The 22,293-nt window shown below is 50.2% G+C and overlaps 1 protein-coding gene across 2 annotated transcripts; it reads left to right on the forward strand.

Moving 5' to 3' along the window:
• The first annotated feature begins 7,508 nt into the window (after positions 1-7,508).
• Positions 7,509-21,917, forward strand: SV2A (synaptic vesicle glycoprotein 2A). Of its 2 annotated transcripts, none has more exons than XM_072769361.1 (13): positions 7,509-7,643; positions 11,745-12,700; positions 13,968-14,148; positions 14,973-15,124; positions 15,219-15,352; positions 15,987-16,076; positions 16,321-16,431; positions 16,614-16,702; positions 16,991-17,155; positions 17,344-17,477; positions 18,750-18,956; positions 19,493-19,652; positions 20,008-21,917. In XM_072769361.1, exons 2-13 carry the CDS (start codon positions 12,079-12,081, stop codon positions 20,189-20,191), a joined length of 2,229 nt encoding a protein of 742 aa, XP_072625462.1. In that variant the 5' UTR covers positions 7,509-7,643; positions 11,745-12,078; the 3' UTR covers positions 20,192-21,917. The 2 variants fall into 2 exon arrangements, with proteins under 2 accessions (XP_072625462.1, XP_072625461.1); XM_072769360.1 differs by lacking the exon at positions 7,509-7,643 and adding an exon at positions 8,017-8,175.
• Positions 21,918-22,293: the final 376 nt, after the last annotated feature.

Here is a 22,293-nt window from a genome sequence, read left to right on the forward strand (position 1 = left end):
AGTCCAAGAAAACTTCTGGAAAGAAAAGAAAGTGATATGTTTGAATGTAATCTTAAAGGAAGGGTAGAGGTTTCCCAGGTAGAGGAGGAGCTATATTGGGGGAGGTATTTAAAAGGCAAAATAGGGCAGCCCAGGTGGCTCAGTGGTTTAGCGCTGCCTTCAGCCCAGGGCGTGATCCTGGAGACCTGGGATCCAGTTCCATGTCAGGCTCCCTGCATGGAGCCTGCTTCTCCCTCTTCCTGTGTCTCTGCCTCTCTCTGTGTCTCATGAATAAATAAAATCTTAAAAAAAAAATAGGCAAAATAGTAGGATGAGATGTTAGAATGGATATGGTGAATGAAAGACTGGAACCGGGATGAGAGTCCACATCAGGAAGAGTATTGGGGAGCAGGATGGAAATGGTAAGTTCAGTTTTGGCTATATTGACTTTGAGGTGAGTTGACATAGGCAACACAGGGGTCATCTAGTGGATATTCATCAAAAGCTTGGGGAAGATTCGACATGATTCTTTCACACCATGGATGACTAAGGCTGTCAGGCTTCTAAATCACAGTGGGATTAATTGACCTCATCCTTTCAAACAGAGCTCTGCTCCACAGTTACTTTGCTTGGTCCTAAGCTGAGGTCCTGGCACACTGGGAATCTGCCGGGCTAGCAGCTGGCTCTGGGCCCATGCACCCGAGGCCTGGGCTCCAGAAGCTCCAGGTGGTAGGAGGCCTCTCTCCCACTCTGTGTCCTTTCTGCCTCGGCGGCATCTGTCCCAGTGAACTGACTTATAACTGATCCCCATGAGGACTTCAGCGACTGTTACCCTTGTGCTGAAGATTTCTAGCTTTTTTTTTTTTTTTTTCTAAGATATTCATGAGAGACAGGCAGGGGGAGAAGCAGGTGCCATGTGAGGAGCATATACCCGGGTCCCCAGGATCATGCCCTGGGCTGAAGGCAGCGCTGAAATGCTGAGCCACCTGGGCTGCCCTAACTTGTTTTCACTGAAGCTCCTGTGTGGTCTTTTCAACCTGTTCGTGAAAGATGGCGCGTTGGTGAATTCACACCGCCCGACTTACCCCTTCGGAACCACTGTTTGTTCAAGTGCTCGCTCTCAGAATTTGAGCTTTCATTCAGGCAACACTAATTTTGGAGTGCCTCCTCCAGTCGTTGAGTCTGACTCCCCTCTAGCTCTCCACCCCTGGCTGTTTCCTTGGAAATTCTCTGTGCAGAGCTAGTACTGCTCCTAGGTTTTGTTACTTTGGTTCCCACATTTGTTACCAAACCGGGGTTTTTCAACTTTTTTTTTTTTTTTTATTCCTCCCCCCCCCCCCACTACCTCCCCCACCATGGGACATTGTTTTCATTTTTTTTTTTTTTAAGATTTTATTTGTTTATTCATTAGAGACACAGAGAGGCAGAGACAGGCAGAGGGAGAAGCAGGCTCCTCGCAGGGAGCCCAATGCGGGACCCAATCCACGGACTGGGATCAAGTCCTGAGCTGAAGGCAGATGCTCAGCCACTGAGCCAACCAGGTGTCCTGGGACATTGTTTTCAAATTGCCCTCCCCTCCATGCATGAAATTTTAATATCACAGACATGATGTACATCTGTTTATGTAGGAGGGCCCCTTGGAAGGACACAAACCATTGTAATATCTAAGATTCCTGCTGCCCCCAAGCAGTATTTTACCCCTTGGGTGGGGATGATACCACCCTCATTGGGAATGTGTGCTCTGGACCTTGGGTCACAGACAGTCCTTTGAATATGACAAAAACTATGGACCCTACGCAAGAAAAATACATATTTGCATATATATCCAATATCCTGAAGCAAAAATACCATAAGGTTTGTGGATCCCAATCTAAGTATCCCTGTATTATACTGAACCCTCAAGGAATTTCATTTTATTAATCTACGTCCCAAGAGCACTGAAAGGTGCTTGGCATATACAATAATAATTGTAAAATAATAACAGCTAATATTTACTGAATTCTTACTAAGATGCCAGGAACTGTCCTAAGTGTTTTGTCTGCATTATCTCTGTTAATCCTCATGACAATCCCCTGAGGTAGGTTTTGTAATTACTCCATTTTAAGACCGGGAAACTGATATTAAGTGATTTGACCAACATCACATGCTCAGAAATGAGAGATGCCATAATTGAACCAAGACCTGCCTGAACTCTAGATAGAGCCAATTGCATAGTCACATTATACTATATTTACTGAATAGATAACTTGCTGAATGAATGATGTTTTCCTTTGCTACTTACCAGCTTTCTTATAAGATATTCCCTCTTTAACTGAATTATAAACTCCTAAAGGACAGGAGTTTTTTTTTGTGCTTTTCGTGTATCACTTGTTAGCATCTCTCCCTGGAACTTTAAGGTATCTTAGAGGTGCTATCACTGGGCTGTTTTGTCCTTTTACTCCCCCCATCCTGACAATCTCCTGTGCTTAGAGTGTGATGGGTGGAAGCAGCAATGGAATACAGGGGGTGGCTAATGTGAAGTAGCCAATTTGATGGGCAAATGGGCAAAGAAACCATACCAGGAAACTTTATAAGGTGGTGGTTAAAAATCCTGGAAAGCTCTAAAACCCAGAGCTATGAAGCCAGAGACCTAGATACTTACATGAAACTCTAGAAAAGACAAATCTAATATTTGATGACCAAAAGATCAGTGGTTGCCAGGGAAGGGAATATGAACTGCAGAGGGGCAAGGGAAGTTTTGGGATTACAAGAAATGTTCTTTTTTTTTTTTTTTTTTAAGATTTTATTTATTTATTCATGAGAGAGAGGCAGAGACATAGGCAGAGGGAAAAACAGAGTCCCTGTGGGGAGCCCTATGTGAAACTCCATTCCAGGACCCTGGGATCAAGCCCTGATCCAAAGACAGATGCTCAACCACTGAGCCACCCAGGTGCCGCAAAGGAAATGTTCTTTATCTTGATCAAGGGAGTGCTTACATGGGTGCAAACTTGGTTAAAATCCATTGAACTATATGCTTTGAATGGATGCATTTAGAAGGCATAAGGGCTCTGAATCTATATTGCCTGGGTTCCAGTGCTAGTTTTGCCACTTGTGAGTTATGTGATTATTTCAAGTTACTTAGTCATTCAGGGCCTCAGTCTCATCATCTGTAAATGGTGATTATCTCATAGGGCTAATGGGAGGTGGGGTGAGTTCATCAATGTAAAGTGGTCAGAAAAGAGCCCATGTCGGGTCAATGCTTGAACTAGGTTAACCATCATTACCATATACCCACTTACTGCCTCCTGGGCCATGATCTTGTTTCTCCCAACTAAAAGAGAAGAGCTGAGTCTGGGAGATAGGAACAATTCTAGACTAAAAACGGGGCAAATCTCAGTAGGCAATTAACATATTCTTTCAAACAAATTCTCTACCTATTAGTTCAATAATCATGTTTAGTGAGAGTAAGCAGAAATTTATCATAGGCGCTAAAAGTAATGATCTTTAACTTATCTGGAATACTCTTTCATTAAGTGCTTACTTCATGGATATGGGGATACAGCAGTATATATGCGAAATGAGGTCCTTACTCCCTTAGAACTGACAGTCTAGGTAGGAAAAGACAAAACATTTTTTACTTTTTTAAAAAGTAAATAAAGGGCAGCCCTGGTGGCTCAGTGGTTTAGCACCGCCTTCAGCCCAGGGCCTGATCCTGGGGACCCAGGATCAAGTCCCGCATCGGGCTCCCAGGGTGGAGCCTGCTTCTTCCTCTACCTGCATTGGGCTCCCTGTGTGGAGCCTGCTTCTCCCTCTGCCCCCCACCCCCTCTCTCTGTCTGTCTCTCATGAATAAATAAAATCTTTAAAATAAAAAGTAAATAAATAATAATTTTAGATAGGGATATCTTGTAAAAAAATAAAGCTGGATGATAGAATAGTGACTGGGGAATGGGGAGGGTCATCTGAAGAGGTGACTTTTGAGTGGAGACTTGAATGATAGGGCAAAGATCTGGGAGAAAGGAGTTCTAGGAAGTAGGACCCCCAAGTGCCAGGGTCCTCTATTGCGTTCTGCACTGAGCGTGTTGGAGGCACAGCACAAAGACCAGTGAGGCTAAAGTACAGATGGGAGGAAGAGGGCTGGGGAGACAGGTAGAGGCCAAGTCCCGTAAGGCCTTTTAGGCCCTGATCAGGAGTTTGGGTTTAATTCTTAGTACTATGGGAAATCATTGGAGGATTTAAAGAAAGAGGAGTGGTAAAATCTCATTAAAACTTTCTCTAAAAATTGCAGTTTAACATATTCAGGAAAACACACAGGTCTTAAGTGAATTTTTACATATGTATGTACCCTTTTAACCACCATTTAGGTCAAGATGTTAGTACATTTCCAATATCCAGAGGGCTCCCTTGTGGCCCTTTGCAGTCAATTTCCACTTCCTCTATCTTCTCCATTGCCGTTGATTAATTTGCTTTTCCTTGAACTTTGTATATTTGGAATCCTATAGTATGTACTCTTTCTGGTCCAGCTTCTTTTGCTCAATCTTTGGTTTGTGAGATCTTTGCATATTGTACTTCCATCTGTTGCATATAGTACTCAAATCTCTTAAAAATTTGTCATGTAGTATTTATTCTCTATACAAATATACCACAACTTGTTTATCTAAGTTTAACCATTCCTGGGCTGATGGACATTTGAAGTTTTTGAATATGATGAATGAAGCTGCTATGAAAATACCTGAGGCTGTCTTTTTTGTGGGACATATGCACTCATTCCTCCTGGGAAAGTATCTGCTGGATCAGATTTGATTTTAGAGGATCACCCTGACCACTGAGAATTACAGGTTTTAGCACAGCAAGACTGGAAGTAGAGAAATCAGTGAAGAGGTGATTGTGGCAAAGGGCAGAGATGATGGTGGCTTAGAGTACAGGGCAGTGGGGAAGTGACAAGATTCAGAATATTTGTTGAAGTGGGGCCAGCAAGACTTGATAAAAGAAAGAAGCATAACTCCAAGGTGTCTGGCCTGAACGGCTTGGTGAAGAATTGAGAAAGACCTCGATCTGGAAGTTTGTTAATGGGCGTTATGCTTGAGATGCTTCTGAGATATCCGTGTGGTTGTACTGAGTTGACAGGTGAAGATTTTGAATTGGGGCTTGGTGGATAGGTTTGCACTAGAGATATAAACATGGGAATCCTCAGCATGTAGACAGCATTAAAGTCCTGGGACTATCTGAGATGACAAGTGAGAATAGAGCAGGTGGAAGGGGAAAGGGGCCTAGGACTGGCCGCCTAGGAACTCTTATGTTAAAGGACCTCAGCAAAGGAGATAATGAAGGAGTAGATGGTGAGGTGTATGGGTCTGTGGTTCCTGAGAAAAATGATCAAATGTTTCCTCAGAACTGGAAAAATATACACAACCTTTCAATGACTATAAGATTTCTATTTTAGCAAGTAATGGATAAGTATGCAAAGTCACCTTAAAGAGAAGAGCCGGCTTCCTGCCAGCAAGACTTGGAAGCAACCTAATTGAAAATATTAACATATTTAAATAAAGGATGTATCAAGCTGAAGAGAGGTCAGCAATGGAAGCCTAGTAAAGGGAGAGTCTCCGAGTTCCATGCGGGCACAGCCTTTCTAAGCACCATCCTGGAAAGAGTGCTTTAGCTAACAGAGTAGTCTGGGAGTAATGGCAAGGCTGCCCAGAGCATAGAAATGGGGGTGGAGAACTGTAGCCAAGAAGAGTTTTCTGAACCCATTGGCATGATTCCTTACTGGGGATGGCCAGATGCCATTAAAGATAAAAATAATCCTGTTCAATTATGTCATTGTGCATTTATTTGTTGACATTCTGATTTTGATTTGGTTTAAAGAAGAGAATGTGCTGGCTTAGGAGTCTGAGCAACAGTAAAATTTCTCATGGTAAATTATATGTATAATGGTATCTCATGGTATAAATACTTAGGTATTATGGCTTTATATTTCAGTAGATTGTAGACTTCATTGGCACAATCAAGTATTTCCAAGATGCAGCTTTGAAGTCTATGAAACCCAGGCCCACATCTCTATGAAAAATGATATAACTGGAGCCATTTAGAAAATCAAGCTGGAAAAGTCATTTCAAGAGGAACTGCCTTGCACATCCTGTTTTCTAAACCTTTGAATCGGGCGAAACTGTCAACATTCCAAGACATCCACAAGAATGAGAAAATCTTGTTTGAAAAATCTGAGAAAAGTGAACTTTTGCCCAGTGACCCCTTCACTTGACCAGTCACTGAAGTACAAATCTGGCCCTGCTTATCAGCACCAATAAACCTCTTTTTATTTTTAAATATCTTTTAGATTTTATTTATTTTTTCATGAGAGACGCAGAGACTGAGGCAGAGACAGAGGCAGAGGGAGAGTTCCAGGCTCCTCACAAGGAGCCTGATGCGGGACTTGATCCCGGACCCCAGGACCACACCCTGAGCTGAAGGCAGATCCTCCACTGCTGAGCCACCCAGGCGTCTCTAAACCTCTTTTTATTTTTTTTATTTTATTTTTTTTAATTTTTATTTATTTATGATAGGCACACAGTGAGAGAGAAAGAGGCAGAGACACAGGCAGAGGGAGAAGCAGGCTCCATGCACCGGGAGCCCAACGTGGGACTCGATCCCGGATATCCAGGACCGCGCCCTGGGCCAAAGGCAGGCGCCAAACCGCTGCGCCACCCAGGGATCCCCTAAACCTCTTTTTAAAAGCAAATATCTAATCTTCCAGGGGTTTTTCCCCCCAATAAATACCTGAGTCCACCTCCTGTCATTAGGACACTACTTGGGTTTCAACTTAAATCTACATACCCCGAATTGAAACTCTGATCTGAAATGAACACTTTGCCTTTTGAACTGGTTTCTTGTTTTTTTGACTGACATTCCTGTTAGTGGTAAATTCAATACTGCAAATCCCACCTGGAGCTCTCTTGGGACATGGCCTACTAGGCCTCCCCATGTAACATATTCCAGCATCCTGAAACCTGCATGTTGAGTAAAGTAGAATCACAGGCTATTAGACCTGAAAGGGAGCTGATGCAGTATCCAGTCCAAGCCAGAGGAGAAAAATGAGGTTCATAGAGGCAGAGAACCTGAGCAAGAATTCACAGCTTATAGAAGTGAGAACCCAGGTCAGAGCTTCTGGTCTATGCTCTGTCCAGAATATCCTAAGCCCTTACCCAGAATAGGTAGACACATTCAGTATGTATATCCCCAAACCACAGGGGCTCCCTTCACCTCTGGAGCAGGGTCAGTCACATACCAAGTGGTATGTCTTACTTAGATCTATGAGTCCAGGTTGTTGGTAGGAGGTCAAGGGAAAGAACTGAAATCGTTCACTTTTTCCTGTCCTGGAAGCAGACCCTTGAGTGTGTGTGTAATAAAAGGAATTGGATAGAGCATTGAAGAAGCCCCTTTTTGAGTCACTGGAGCCAGTGGATAGAAGGGGAAATGTCCAGCTGGTTAGGCCTGTAAATCCCCCTCCACTTCTTCCCCTACTCAGTCTGCTGCCACCAACTGAATGGAGGATGGGAGATCTGCACTGGAAATAAATCATCAGGGCTGTTTCTGTTTCTGGAAAAAGTGGTAGGAATCCGTACAGGAGTCTCACCTCTGGCAGTGCAGGATTAAGAACCTTGTTATTCCTGCTCTCTCTAAAATGGCCAGGTAAACTTGGATTTGAGCACTCGGGATTGGGGAGAGGGTGGTGAGAAAGGGGTCTGGCTGGGAGCAGTGGGGAAGGGGAAGAAGGGAGGTTTTTTGCAGGCAGAGCGAACCCCTGAAATTCCGGAGTCCTGCCATGCTAGGAACGGGGCGCCGGAGAAAGGGGCTGCGGGCTCCCCACCTCCCCTTCTGTCTTCCCACCTGTCTTCCTAACATCGCTATTTTTTCCTTAGTTCCTTTCATCTTTTATTAGGAGCGGGCTGCGAAGGGCGGAGCGCTCTCTCCAGCGGAGTCCGAGACGAGCCCGTAGCCCTTCTTCCTCGCGCCCGGGCTCCGGGCCTCCCCACCCCCGACAATGGTCTCTCCCGGAGCTCGGAGGCGCTGGGGGCGGGCGGAGGCGGGGCGGGAGCGGCGATGGGGGGGCAGGTCTGCATTGCCGCTGCCCCTGGTCCCCGGAGCAGTCGCCGCTGCCGCCGGCCCCGCGCCCGGACCCCCGCCCTCAGCCGGGACTCCCTTCCCCGGGCCCTCGGCCCAGGTGAGACCCCTCTCGGGCTCTGACCCCCGCCCCGCCCGGGGCAGGAGCATCCTTGCCTTGCAGCCATTTTATCCTCCGATGCTTGGCTTGGGGGGGGGGGGGGCTGTCCCCGCTTTCGGGGTGAGGGGGCTGGGGGTGGTTTGAATGGGTATTTCTTTCAGTCGCTGTGCTGACCGGAATACATATATGGAGTCGGGGTGTTTTTCCCCACCTTAGCCAAGTCGCTGCAGTCCTCTCGGATACTAACGGGTTGTGGGGCTTTAGGTGGATGGGATTGGGGTAGGGTTCGCTCAAAGCCCAGTGCCCTCCCCACCTTGCGCGCGCGCACACACACACACACACACACACACACACACACGTGATAAATGACCTTGGTTGGGGCCAGAAAATGGATACTGCTTCAGTCCGCTGGCCGGGACTTGGGGGTGGGGGCGGGGGGCGGGGGGCCTTGGAGGAAGGGCAGGTGAAGGAGGGAAGGAAGGGATGGGAAGAATGGAGATGCCGGGTAGAGCGATGGTACATGACCAGGGTGAAGCGCGCACGGCGGGGCTTTGGGCAGTTGCTCCCGGGCTGGGGGGAAGGGGTGTTGAGTGATGATGAGCACTAGCCCAGAAGCCGGGCTGAGGGGGGGGGCACTCAGAGAATGGGTTCAGTCAATTCTAGGGGCTCTTCCCTTATGCCAGAGCAGAGGCCAGATGGGGTGCTGGGGCTGTCGCTGCGAACGCGGGCAGGGGCGGTCTCTATGCCTGCGCCCCTGAAGGTCTCTCCCTGCGGCCCTGCCCTATTCCTCTGCCGTGTGCCTTCTCAGCTGACACCTTCATCTTTTTTTCCCCCAGAACTGTGAAGACTCCATCTTCCTAACCCTGGGATAGGATGTAGGGAGGGGAGGTGTGGCCTTGGGCGTCCTGGGTGGGAGCTGAGGCGCAGTCACCCAGCTGTAACAGGGAGGGGTGCTCCAGCATATACCCCCCTTGGCCCCCCCACCGTCTTACCCCCCCAGCCCCGTGGATGTTTTAACTGACTGCTTCTTGATGACCTTGCACGTGGGCTAAGGAGGGCTGGGGCATTTAAGTGACTCCCAAAGTCAGGGACTTTGATTGGGGGTGGGGGCTTCCGGACCCTCTTCTGTTCAGGCGTAGGCTGAGTGCCTAGCTGAGCGCCTAGGGCAGGCAAGCATTTCCTCCGGAGCCCCCTCCCCCATTCTGCATAGAATCTCCTGGGCACATCTTTCTAGTCAGGTGGAGCCAGCCAACCTTAAAAGGGCCACGTAACCCTGAATCCTGACTCCTCTAACCTCCACCTCTTCAGGTCCTGTCTCTCTCCCACAGGCTTAGCCATCCTGTGCTGCTTTGGGGTCTAAAAATAGCACCACTTCCTCACCAACTCAAAGAATTTGTCTTCTTTCTCTCCCTTCTGACATCCTGGGCTCATTGGCCCTGGGGGAGCTGGCTGTTGAGCACATCATATCCTGCTGTGGCGCCGTGAGGCCTTCTCTACCCTGCATGTACCTCTCAGGGGTAAACAGTGTTGACAAACACAGGATGTGGCTCCTAGTGGGTCCATCTGTGTCCTTCAGGGTTTGGAGGTGGGGGGAGATCCCAGATGGGAAAGAAAGGAGAGGAAAGCAAATGGCCATGCAGCGAGGGGGTTCCAGTTCCACCGTTCTCTCTCTTGCACGGGGGATGGTTTGGGCCTTGAACCACAAAGAAAAGGTGACATAGGGGGGTCACTGGTTTTGGTCATCTAGTCTACCCTTCACATCTGGCCCGAGGGGCTAAGGCCCAGCTTGCCGGTGCTTCTCCCTGAGCCCATAGCATTACTTACCCCCTTCTACCAGGGCCCCTATATGCATGTGGGACATTTAATGAAGGCTCTGGATGGGTGGGAGCAGGAGGCAGGATATTTTTAGGGGAATGATCTCTGATCAGAATCTAGTCCTGCTTCCTTTTCTTCTGTGAAGGAAGGGGGATGCTTTCCTTCTATGCTTCCCTCTGGAGGATGTCCTTTTTTAGGGGGGACCCCAGGTCCCCTTCATTCTATACTGGCCTTCTACGCAGTGCGGTATTTGTGGACTCCTTTTTCCTTGACTCTTGGAGAAGGAGCAGAAAGGATTAAGGGGGATTAGGAAGGGAGGCTGTGGAAAAAGGAGGCACAGCTATGGACCTTAGACCCCAATGCTGGCAGAGTATGGATCTGATCAGCCATTTCTGTCCCTGCCCCCACCAGGGAAGGGACCTATGGATGATGTCCTGAACGAAGATGGCAGTAGCCAGACATCATCCCTTCTCCATGGCCTCAGATTCCAGGTCTCCCTTTTTTTGTGTCTCCCCTTGTTTGTCTGGAGTGAGTCAGTGTGGGCCTGTCTGCTGGCATTGATTTAACACAGAGGCCCCCAGAACTCTGTTTGGGGAGGATACTGGGCAACAGCATCCAGGTCTGACCCCCTGCTCTTCCCTTGCTCCTTCTTGCTTCCTTCACATTTTTTTTTTTCAATCTAATGGGAAGGAAGAAAACTGATATTTATAGAATATCTACTGTGAGGTTGAGTTCTCCTGGGGACTCAGAAAAATAAAATGATCCCCAGTTTAAGTATAAGGACACTGAGGTTTAGAGAAATTAAAGAATTTGCCCAAGAGCAGCTGGTAAGTAAATGGCAGAGCTGGAATTTCAACTTAGGTCATCGAAGCACCATGTGCTTTGCCCCAAACCAGCTTTCTCTTTGATAGTATCCCTTTTGCTCTTTACCCTAATGAGCACCCAGAGGTGGCTTTTATTCTGGCATTTATGAGGAAGTGGAGAGGATCTCACTATATTATCATCGTCACAAAGAGTAATGACTGATATTTCTTGATCACTTTTTATGTGCCAGGTAGTATGGTAAGGAGCTTATACACATTACGTCATTTAATTCTTACTTTCCCCTCCTTAAAGAAGAGGAAACTGAGGCCCGGATGTTAGGGACATGCTCGAGGTCACTTAATTAGTAAGTGCTGACGCAAGAGGTCAAACCCAAATCTGTCTGACTCTGGAAGCAAATTTTTACCCACTGAGAAGACCTCTCCTTGTGAGGCCTGTAAACTTGGAAACTGAGGGAAAGGGTAGAAGAGACCCACTTCAGCTGCCATCGGTGGACTGAAGTCAACAGTTTGGAGGCCTTGGGCCTCCTATACATTCTCCCTAAGCCCTGTCCCAAGTAAGAAAGCTGGACCAGACTAGAGTGGAGAATTCTGGTTTCTCATATTTCCTGTTTTATTCTTTGCAGGTCAGTGGTTAAGCAAGGGATGTGATCTTGATGTGGGGTAGGGGATCAGGAGAAAGGCTCTAGGTGACCCTGACTCAGGCAAATCTCCTAGGACTGATCTCCAAGGTCAAAGTAAGTGGCCTTATGCCGGATGATCTGCAGTCAGTTGAGGTCATCATCCCTTTTTCCTGAGTGTGGGCTTGAAGCAAGGAGACCACCTGCATCACCTGGCCCCAGTGGGGCTCTGGGTTGACTGGAGCTCTGTATTGGCCTTCTTTGACATCGTAGACTTTACAACCTCCTTTATCCCCCTTTTTATATTTTCTAGATCTCCAGAAGCTTCTAGAAGAGAAGTAGGCGGCCTTTCCTGAGTAGTCCTGGCTCCCCAGCTTAGCCCCCACACCCTGGCTCCCTCTTCCCTTTCTATCCCCTTGCTTCCCCTCTCCTTCCCCCATGTATCCAACTGAAGTGGCCAGAACTCCTCTCCCTCCTCTCCCCTCCTAGACACCTCTATTTTCTCCTGTCCCATGCCTGGAGATACTTGAATGCTCTTCATCTAAGTAACTGGGGGAAAGAGTCTTTCTGACTTCACAAGTCCTTGAGCAAAACCTGAATAAGGAGCAGGGATTCGAGATCTAGTGAAGCAGTCCCAAAGATCCATCATGGAAGAAGGCTTCAGAGACCGGGCAGCTTTCATCCGTGGGGCCAAAGACATTGCCAAGGAAGTCAAGAAGCATGCGGCCAAGAAAGTGGTAAAGGGCCTGGACAGAGTCCAGGATGAATATTCCCGCAGATCCTACTCCCGCTTTGAGGAGGAGGAGGATGATGATGACTTCCCTGCCCCTGCTGATGGCTATTACCATGGGGAAGGGGCCCAGGACGAGGAAGAAGGTGGTGCATCTAGCGATGCCACTGAGGGCCACGATGAGGATGACGAGATCTACGAGGGGGAGTATCAGGGCATCCCCCGGGCAGAGTCTGGGGGCAAAGGCGAGCAGATGGCAGATGGGGCCACCCTGGCTGGAGTGAGGGGAGGCTTGGGCGATGGGGAGGGCCCCCCTGGCGGCCGGGGGGAGGCACAACGGCGGAAAGAACGGGAAGAACTGGCTCAGCAGTATGAAGCCATCCTCCGGGAATGTGGCCACGGCCGCTTCCAGTGGACGCTCTATTTCGTGCTTGGTCTGGCGCTGATGGCTGATGGCGTCGAGGTCTTTGTGGTGGGCTTTGTGCTGCCCAGTGCTGAGAAAGACATGTGCCTGTCAGACTCCAACAAAGGCATGCTGGGTAAGACACAGAGGGTGTGGGGGGCCCCCCAGCCCTATCCAGGCCCCAAACTCTAGAAACACCTCTGCTCCTGAGAACCCCTGTCCATATTGCTGGGCTCCCTAGGACCCTGGTCCCCAGATTTTCCCAGAGAGCTTGGACTTACCCTGCACACTCTCCTCTTGAGATTGGGTCACAGTGAGGTTGTTTGTGCAAGGGCTTGGGGAAGGGCAACTGGGCTGGGACTTGGGTGGCACTTGGCTTAGTTCTGCAGGAAGGTGCTATGTGGGATGGGCCCCTGTGGGGTGTTTCATCAGAGACTTCCCTCTTGTCATCTTGCTCCCTTCCCCTGACTGGGGAAACAAGTCAGTATCTAAACTCGCTAGTTTAAATGGGGGGCCAATTTAGGGGGTGGGGAGAGGAGCACGATCACTCCCAGGCCTGCCTTCAACCAGAGAAGCCAGCCACACTTGCTCTTGGCCAGCTGTGGGAGTGTTCAAGGGCCAGTGAGCGCCCTCTCGTGACCCTTCCTCATGTGGACTCTGGGGGAGGAAACCCCCTGGCTCACTCCAGAGGATCCCTCAGTCTTGCTCTGCTCCCAGGTTGCACGGGACCTTGGGCAGATCCCCACTCCTTGGGGCTTGGCTGGAGCCTGGGGATATGCAGAGTCCGGAGGGATGATTTTTAAGACCAGTTCCAACTCTGAATGTAGGAAGGAAATAAGAAACAGGAGAGTTTTAGGACCAGAAGCCCTGGAGCTGAGAGGAGTGAAGGATGGGTCTATGGGGCGAATTTCCTGAGGGAACTGAAGGGATAGAACTGCTTTCCCAGGGATGCAAGAAACCCCTTGCTACTTTGTGGGCCTCAAGGCAGGGAGGGGAGGGGGGTACCTTAGGAGGCTCTGGGGGTCTGGGCCGATCCATTCCTCCTTCCAGGCAAGCCAGAGATGGGGGTGGTGTGTGTGTGTGTGTGTGTGTGTGTGTGTATGAGAGAGTCAGAGACAGTGAGTGATAGGTGGGAGCAAGCAAGAGAGAGTGGGAGGGAGAGAAAGAAAGAATTTTGGGTGGGATTTGGGGGCTCCCATATCTGCATTCCTGCCTTTGAACCCCGGGCCTGCAGAGATGGCCTTCTGTCTTTCCTTGCTCTCATTTCTGGGTGGGTCAACTTAGTTATTCTAGAAGTCGCCTGGCTCCTTGATCCTCTCCGCAGCCGCGTCTGGTAACGCATTGCAGGTGCGAGAACCAAAGCGTGTCGGCTCATTGCCCTGCTGCCTCTGTTTCCCCCTCAGGCCTCATAGTCTACCTGGGCATGATGGTGGGTGCCTTCCTCTGGGGAGGTCTGGCTGACCGGCTGGGTCGGAGGCAGTGTCTGCTCATCTCGCTCTCCGTCAACAGCGTCTTCGCCTTTTTCTCATCTTTCGTCCAGGGCTATGGCACTTTCCTCTTCTGCCGCCTCCTTTCCGGGGTTGGGTGAGTGGCCGCTTCCTCTGCGCCCCCAGGCAGCCCTGAGAGGGCTGTGCCCGGGGCGCTGTTCCGTTTCTAGAGCCCAGCACCCAGCACCGTGCCAGGCACAACGGCCGCGCCTCAAATGTGTCTGAGTTGAATGAATGAATCCCTCCCGGCTCCATCAGGCCAGCTTCCCCCGGCCCAGGACCCACTACCGCCTGTCCAAGCACCACCCGTGTCCGGTCCGCTCCTGAGTTCTGCACCCCGCCCCCCAGGTCCATGCTGAGCCCGGCTCCGGGAAGAGAGAGGCCTGGCGGTCTCAGCCTTACCCCCGGGTGCCTGCGAACCCTTGAGTGGTCCCTTTCCCCATTGATGTATTTCCTGCATTGACAACAGACCTGGTTAACGCCCACTGCTGCCAGGACCCTGAAGCCGTGACCGTCAGGCTCCTACACCCCAAGCCTCCCGCATGCATCCTTGCCCTGTCCCCAGCTCTTTACCTGCATCCTTGTCCTGTCCCCAGCTCTTTACCGGCCTGCTCCTGCACACCTGCTCTTGGGCTCCTCTTTGCCCATCTTTTTCCTTTGGGGATCCCCCCCCATTGTCTATAATTATCTTCCCCCTCTGCAACCCCATAGTCATCTTTAAGGTTCAACATGCGTTGCTTCCCTTTCCCTGAGACTTCCCTGCCTGTTTCCCAGGGTCCCGAGGATGGGTACCTACTGGGCTACGGGGCTCTATGTGACAAGAAGTCTCTTGTAAGGTGTGGAAGCTGACAGGTGCTCAGGGAAGCAGAGCACTGGGGCAGGAGATTGGGATCTAATGCTTAATTCTTACCATCCCTCCAGGATCGGAGGGTCCATCCCCATTGTCTTCTCCTATTTCTCTGAGTTTCTGGCTCAGGAGAAACGTGGGGAGCATTTGAGCTGGCTCTGCATGTTCTGGATGATTGGCGGAGTGTATGCTGCGGCCATGGCTTGGGCCATTATCCCGCACTACGGTGAGCAGCCCCCAGGGAAGGCACCCCAGACTCTCCCTTGCGGCAGGAGCCCCCCGCCTCCCACCCCTCTGCTGATGCTGACTGTTCCTGCCAGGGTGGAGCTTTCAGATGGGGTCTGCTTACCAGTTCCACAGCTGGAGGGTTTTCGTCCTCGTCTGTGCCTTCCCTTCTGTGTTTGCCATCGGGGCTCTGACCACACAGCCTGAGAGCCCCCGCTTCTTCCTGGAGGTGAATAGGGCTGGGGCTGGGGAGGGGCGGGGGGAGGCAGAAGGTTCTGTGTTCACACACTCATGGTGAGTTTGGTTTATGGGACCCTCACAGGGGCCGTACTTATGGGGACTTGATCTTGCTTCCTTTGTCTTGTGTCTCCAGAGGGGCTCTGCACCTGGAGAAACCAGGGTGCCTGCTCAACCCGGGGTGGCTTAAGATTCTGCAGGGAGGGGCCCTGGCCCTGGCTTCATAGCTTAAGAGAAGTTCCCACCCTCTACTTCTTCCCCCTCCAAGTAGATGTTGGTCCGGCAGAGTCAGGATGCTGCTTCTCTTCTGCCGACCGATCTACTTGCCCCTCATCACCAATTCCCTTGTTTTTGATTTTCTTTTTCCATTGTACCAGGGGATCCCTGGGACCTGTAGTTATATCTGTCTCCCGGACTCACCCTACTCTCGCCCAAGTCTGATTATATTTTGCTGTTTCCTTCCTTGGGGCTCTTTCAGAGTGGGTGATGTACGTGCCTGTAGGTCAGAGGTAGGGGTGGGAGCCGTTTGGTATTCTGTGACTACAGAAGCCCCCCGGGGGGGCGGGTCTATTACCCTGGGCTGGGGGGAGCTAACCTGGATGTGGGAACTGTGTCTGTGGCTCTAGAATGGGAAGCATGATGAGGCCTGGATGGTGCTGAAGCAGGTTCATGACACCAACATGCGAGCCAAGGGGCATCCTGAGCGAGTCTTCTCGGTGAGCCGGAGCCCTCCCTTTGATCCTCCAAGGCCCTCCAGCTCCAGCCAGCCCCTCTCTGGATACCACCCCTGCCTTCCCTAGACATCTCCCACCACCCTCTCCTTCACTGTTGTCTCTCAGGGTATCCTATCACATCTACCCCCTGTCTGCATTTTGCTACTACAGGAGAAACTGAGGCTCCTGAATGGGGGCGTTAGGAAATACAGACTACTTGACTGCTAACCTCTTCTCTTGACCCCAGGTAACCCACATTAAGACGATTCATCAGGAGGATGAGCTGATTGAGATCCAGTCAGATACGGGGACTTGGTATCAGCGCTGGGGGGTCCGGGCCTTGAGCCTGGGTGGCCAGGTAATGAGGGATAGTGTGGTGAAGAGGGAAAAGGGAGTGGAGAGGTGGAGACAAAGGCAGGGCTAGACCTGTGTGTGGGGCGGTGATGGGGGAACTGAGGGAAAGGGTTAGGGAAGCAGAGGGGGGATCTGGGGGTGCGAGGAGTTAGTGCAGCCACTCTGACTTTGCTCCATTCCACCTAGGTTTGGGGAAATTTCCTCTCATGTTTTGGTCCAGAATATCGACGCATCACTCTGATGATGATGGGTGTGTGGTTCACCATGTCCTTCAGGTGAGGAGGTGTGTGGGGGTGGTGGGAATTGAAGTCCTGAGGATGGCTGGGGATGGGCTGGGGATGGGCTGGGGGTGGGCTGGGGGTGGGCTGGGGGTGGGGATTAGGCCGAGGGCAGAGCAAATGCCTGGGAGATAAGCCCCCCAGACCTAGCAGTCGGTGCAGGGAGGAGTGCTGAGAGATGAGGCGGGAGAGGTGAGCAAGGTCCTGACCCTCCGTCCCCTCATTTCTGGACCCCCTGGTCCTAATCCTGAGCCTTGTCTGACTCCATCATCCTTGACTCTTCAGCTACTATGGCCTGACTGTCTGGTTTCCTGACATGATCCGCCATCTCCAGGCGGTGGACTACGAAGCCCGAACCAAATTATTCTCTGGGGAGCGCGTAGAGCATGTGACCTTTAATTTCACCCTGGAAAATCAGATCCATCGAGGGGGACAGTACTTCAATGACAAGTATGTGGGGACTTTTCCATATCACTTCTTCCCTGCCCTTTATATCCCTTGTTTCTTTCAGTTGCCTGGGAGTTCAGAGACAGGGTGTGTGGGGGTAAATGCCTGTGGTTTCTCAATTCCAAAGGAATGAGCCTTGAAGGAGGGTATGAGGACAGGGGAAAGCATGTCTCCTCATCCTGGCCTTACAGGTTCATTGGGCTACGTCTGAAGTCAGTGTCCTTTGAGGATTCCCTATTTGAGGAGTGTTATTTTGAGGATGTCACATCGAGCAACACGTTTTTCCGCAACTGCACGTTCATCAACACTGTGTTCTATAACACTGGTAAGGTGGTGTAGCTGCTGGCTGTCGGACTGAAGGTTTGGATGGATCTTGAAGAGGGAAGAGGGAGCCCTTCTCATTCCCTAGCTCAGGGTTCATGAGCTGAGCTCTTGGGAGCCCCAGAGGAAGGTGGTATGGGTGCCTATTAGCTACCACTAAGAATTCCAAAAACTGAATAGAAATAGACCATTTTTTTGTAAGATTTTTAAGAATATCTGGCAAAAACATCAAATTCCTTTGCCTTTGAGCTGGAATTAAAGCAATTCTGTGGTGTTATTAATGCTCTTTGAAGAGGGCAAAATTCATTCAAACAGGGTCTTCAGGGAAAAAAACCAACAATAAAAGGGATATTTGGTGCATAAAAGGCTGAGAATCATTGCATTAGTCCACTGTTTGGTTGTTGTTGTTGTTTTTTAAGATATATTTATTGGGGGGGGGCAGGGCGGGGAGGGTCAGAGGGAGTGGAAGAGAAAGAATCTCAATTAGACTTCCTGCTAAGTGGGGAGCCCCATGTAGGGCTTGATCCCATGACCCTGAGATCACCACATGAGCTGAAATCAAGAGGCAGCCGCTTAACCAACTGAACCACTCAGGCGTCCTCATATTAGTCCAGTTTTTAAAACAGTGATTCTCAAACTATATGCCCATGAAGTGCTGCTTCATCAGCTAGACTAAGGATCCTGCCTCTAATGGAATACTGGGTGAGTTTTTCCTACCTTACAGGGAAAAATAATGGAAAGGACTTTTATTATTTTATTTTACTTTATTTTTTAAGATTTTATTTATTCATTCATGAGAGACACACAGAGAGAGGCAGAGACAAAGGCAGGCTGTCTGTGGGGAGCCTGATATGGGACTCAATTCCAGGATCCTGGGATCATGACTTGAGCCAAAGGCAGACGCTCAATCACTGAGCCACCCAGGCACCCTGGAAAGGACTTTTAATGATTTTTAATATTTGGCTCAGTAAATTTTCCTAATCCCATGGCACTGCTACTGTTTATAGTCAGCTCGGGCAGACGAAAAGAAGCCAAGATTATTAATGAGAAAACTTGGAAACAGCCAGTCTCACCGGTCATGAGACTGTGGTCATTTCTTACTGTAAGGGTTTCTAGTTCTATGGTGCTATCATTTGATGTTTTGTGATGATGGCCCTGAGCAATTTAGAGCGCCCCTCCTCCCCCAACTGACCCCACTAAGGCAGCGCCCTGAGCCAGAAGCAGTGGTGGCGTCCCTCTCGCATGACTGCCTGCCTGTCTTGGTCTTTGCCCCCAGATCTGTTTGAGTACAAGTTTGTGAACAGCCGTCTGGTGAACAGCACGTTCCTGCACAACAAAGAGGGCTGCCCGTTAGATGTGACGGGGACTGGGGAAGGCGCCTACATGGTGTACTTTGTCAGTTTCTTGGGGACGCTGGCTGTACTTCCTGGGAATATTGTGTCTGCCCTGCTCATGGACAAGATTGGCAGGCTCCGCATGCTTGGTAAGGGGGTAGAACTGATTCGGGGGCTGGGGAGCAAGGCGAGGCTGTCAACACGCTTCTAACCTTATTCTGAAGGAAGAGCTTAGCCAGAGTAGGTTCTCTCTCTCTCTTCTGTTTAGGTCTTGGCTGGGTGGGGCCTGGCATGGAAGCTTCTCTAAGGGTAGAGCAGGTAGGCAGAATAGCAAGCACACGGGCTTTGAGGTTCCGGGTTTTGAATCTCAGCTTCACCACCTACCTTGGGCAAAATGGGAGTGATGACAGTACCTGCCTCACTGGGCTGATATGTTAGATCGATGCATGTAAAGCATCAGGCTCCTTGGCCTGTAGCTGTTATTGAAGAGATAGTTGTAACTGATACTATGAATAAAACGATAATTTAAGGGAGATTGAGGATGAGTGTAGAACCTCCCTTTTGAGTACTTTTGGAAAAAGTCTCATCCTGGGCTACCCTCAAATCTAGTTGATGGCATGGGGTGGGTTGTGGGTGGGCATCACCGTGGCCAGGTTCATGCAGCTCCCTCCTTTCCTGGTTCCAGCTGGCTCCAGCGTGATGTCCTGTGTCTCCTGCTTCTTCCTGTCTTTTGGGAACAGCGAGTCAGCCATGATCGCTCTGCTCTGCCTTTTTGGGGGGGTCAGCATTGCATCCTGGAACGCGCTGGACGTGTTGACCGTTGAACTCTACCCCTCGGACAAGAGGTAGTTGGAGTGTCATGGGAGCAGGGTAGCTGCGTTTAGGGCCTACAGGGCAGGGGGGAGGTGGGGTAAGGAGGTGGGAAATCATCTTGAGGGTTAAAAGTGCACGCATTCCCCTTGAGTTTCTCCTCTAAGGGCTGGTGACTTTTGTATTTGCTCCTTGAAGTCTTAACCATTAATCTAATTTTTTGGTCTTCTTTTCCCCTTGTCTCCCAATCTATATTCCCTGATCTTTCTCTCCTTCCTCTCCTTTGTGGATACTGCCTGCCATCTTTCCTCCACTTTCTCACCCACTCACCCATCCCCCACGCTTCCTCCTCATCTCCTTTTCGTGCTGCCCTGGGGGACCTCTGAGCAGGACCACAGCCTTTGGCTTCCTGAATGCCCTCTGTAAGCTGGCAGCTGTGCTGGGGATCAGCATCTTCACATCCTTTGTGGGGATCACCAAGGCTGCCCCCATCCTGTTCGCCTCAGCTGCCCTTGCCCTTGGTAGTTCTCTGGCCCTGAAGTTGCCTGAGACCCGGGGGCAGGTGCTGCAGTGAGAGGGCCGCAGGGGTTCAGAGGATGGCAGGCACACTGTGAGAGCAATGGCTCCTCCTTCACCCTCCCTGCCCTGCCATCCTGGGCCCGGGACCCTCGATCCCCATTCCCCTGTGTTCTGTGTCTAGGCTGTGTGTGTGCGCGCGTGTCTGCATGTGTGTGACCCCATAGGCAGGAGCTCCAGGGAAGGCTTCTTCATCCTAGTTGTGGGATGCAGTTCTACTCCCCATCTCCTACCCCCACTGACTTTGCACAAGAGAAAGCTTGGCCTTACCCTTCTTCCCAGTGTTAGCTAGGGGCCTAGCTCCTCCTGGCTCTAGGAGCTCCAAAACAGGCCTCCTGCCCTTCCCCTCATCCCTCTGCCTAGGCCCTTGTGAAACCGCAGGCATGTGGTTATGCTGGGGGCTGGGGCTCGGTGGCGTCTAGGGACCAAAAGAACTTCTTAGAGTTGGAAGGGCCTTAGGTGCCCTCTCACATCTGTTGGATGCAGGGGGAGTAGCAATAAACCTCAGCCCCCTGGCCTCCACTCTCCCCTCAATCTGGGCTATAGGTAAGAAGCCTGAATTTTATGAAATTAGTTTTCTAATTCTTATTTATTTATATATTAAGTTCTGAGGCAGCTCTGCAGGACTGTGTGTGTGGATGCATGTGTAACACTTATGTGTGTGTATGTGCCATGGGGTGGGGTGTCACTATGCTGTCCTCAGATACCAGCCACAGGTCATCTCAGTCGACACACACACTGCCCTGCCTCCCATAGCCCCTCCCTTGATCTTGTTTCTGTGCCAGGCCTGGGAGGGAGGAGCCCTAGGCCAGGTGAGGATGAGTCCCACAGTCTAGACAGACCTGACCACACATGACAAGGTCCATCTCCTCTCCTCCTCTCAAGAAGCACAGGCCTCTGGAGTGAGAGGCTCCACCCACTATAGCACAGACAGGGACAGCACAGCTGCCCTCCCACCCTTGGTCTGTACCCCCACAGGCAGAGCAGCAGGGGAGGGAGAGAAATCAGGCCTACCCCCACAGGCAGAGCAGCAGGGGAGGGAGAGAAATCAGGCCTAAGGTCAAACCAGCAGATTAAAAAGCACAAGGGGCAGAATGTAGGGGCCCTCCCAGCAACTCCTCTGAAGTGGGAAGAGGTTGGGCAATAAGCCAGGGACCCCTCATGCGGGATCAGAAGCCTCAGTTTCCCCATCTCACCCTTCTACGTGAGAGGCCCCTGTAGTTAAGCTGCCCTTGCCTCACCCCACTGTGTGGCTGCTTTCTTTGGTGCCCTCCTGCTCCCCACCCCACCCCCCACCGTAGCTGTGATATGTTGTAGTTTTTAGCTGTTTGTAAAATGTTAAAAAAAAAAAATGAAAAAAAAAGTGAAAACAACAATAAAAAAAGAAAATCCAAATTCACCCTCCTCATGCTTCATCTGGCGCCCCCACCCTATGGTCACTCCTCCCATTTTGTAACACTGAAGGGGGGGCGCTGTTTAACTCTTCGGTATCTGTGCTCAAAGGATTGCCTTCTCCAGTGTCCAGTGTATGAGTGTGTACCCCCTTTCCTCACCCTTCATTTGCTGGACGCAACCTTCTCCCCTGTGCCCCCGCCCCCCCCGAGGGACCCATCCATCTCTCCTGCTCTCCTGGGGAACCCCCCTAAGCCCAACTCTGTTGATGTGAAAAATGAAATGAAAAATATTGATGAAAAATAAAAAGGAAATAAATCCTTAAAATCCAAGATGGCTATGCCTGCTTCTTTGCCTCTCCATCTACATCCAACTCTGTTCTGCCTGCTGGGAGAGGAAGACAGTGAGATGGAAATATTATTCCTCTTTCCCCAAACTGAAAGCCAGAATAATATGATGCACCACATTTCTTTCAATTGGCCTCTCTATCCTGACTTTTTTCCTGACCTTTATCCTGACCTCCTCATCTCCCAAATTTGAAAAGTTGGGGTAATGTCCTACAACTCACTAGCAAAAAAAACTGGTAACTGATTTAAAAAGGGAGCTAAAGACTTGAATAGACATTTCTCCAAAAAGACAACGTACAAATAGCCAACAAGTCTATATAAAAAACGCTCAATAGCACTAACCATCAGAGAAAACACAAGT

Source organism: Canis lupus, chromosome 12, assembly GCF_048164855.1.
Source record: "Canis lupus baileyi chromosome 12, mCanLup2.hap1, whole genome shotgun sequence".
In the NCBI taxonomy this organism is placed as follows: Eukaryota; Metazoa; Chordata; class Mammalia; order Carnivora; family Canidae; genus Canis; species Canis lupus.

Coding starts and splice junctions, on each gene's coding strand:
- SV2A (XM_072769361.1), top strand. CDS start 12,079: ATGGAAGAAGGCTTCAGAGACCGGGCAGCTTTCATCCGTGGGGCCAAA. Junction 12,701..13,967: donor CTCCAACAAAGGCATGCTGG/GTAAGACACAGA, acceptor TTTCCCCCTCAG/GCCTCATAGTCTACCTGGGC. Junction 15,353..15,986: donor GCCCCCGCTTCTTCCTGGAG/GTGAATAGGGCT, acceptor CTGTGGCTCTAG/AATGGGAAGCATGATGAGGC.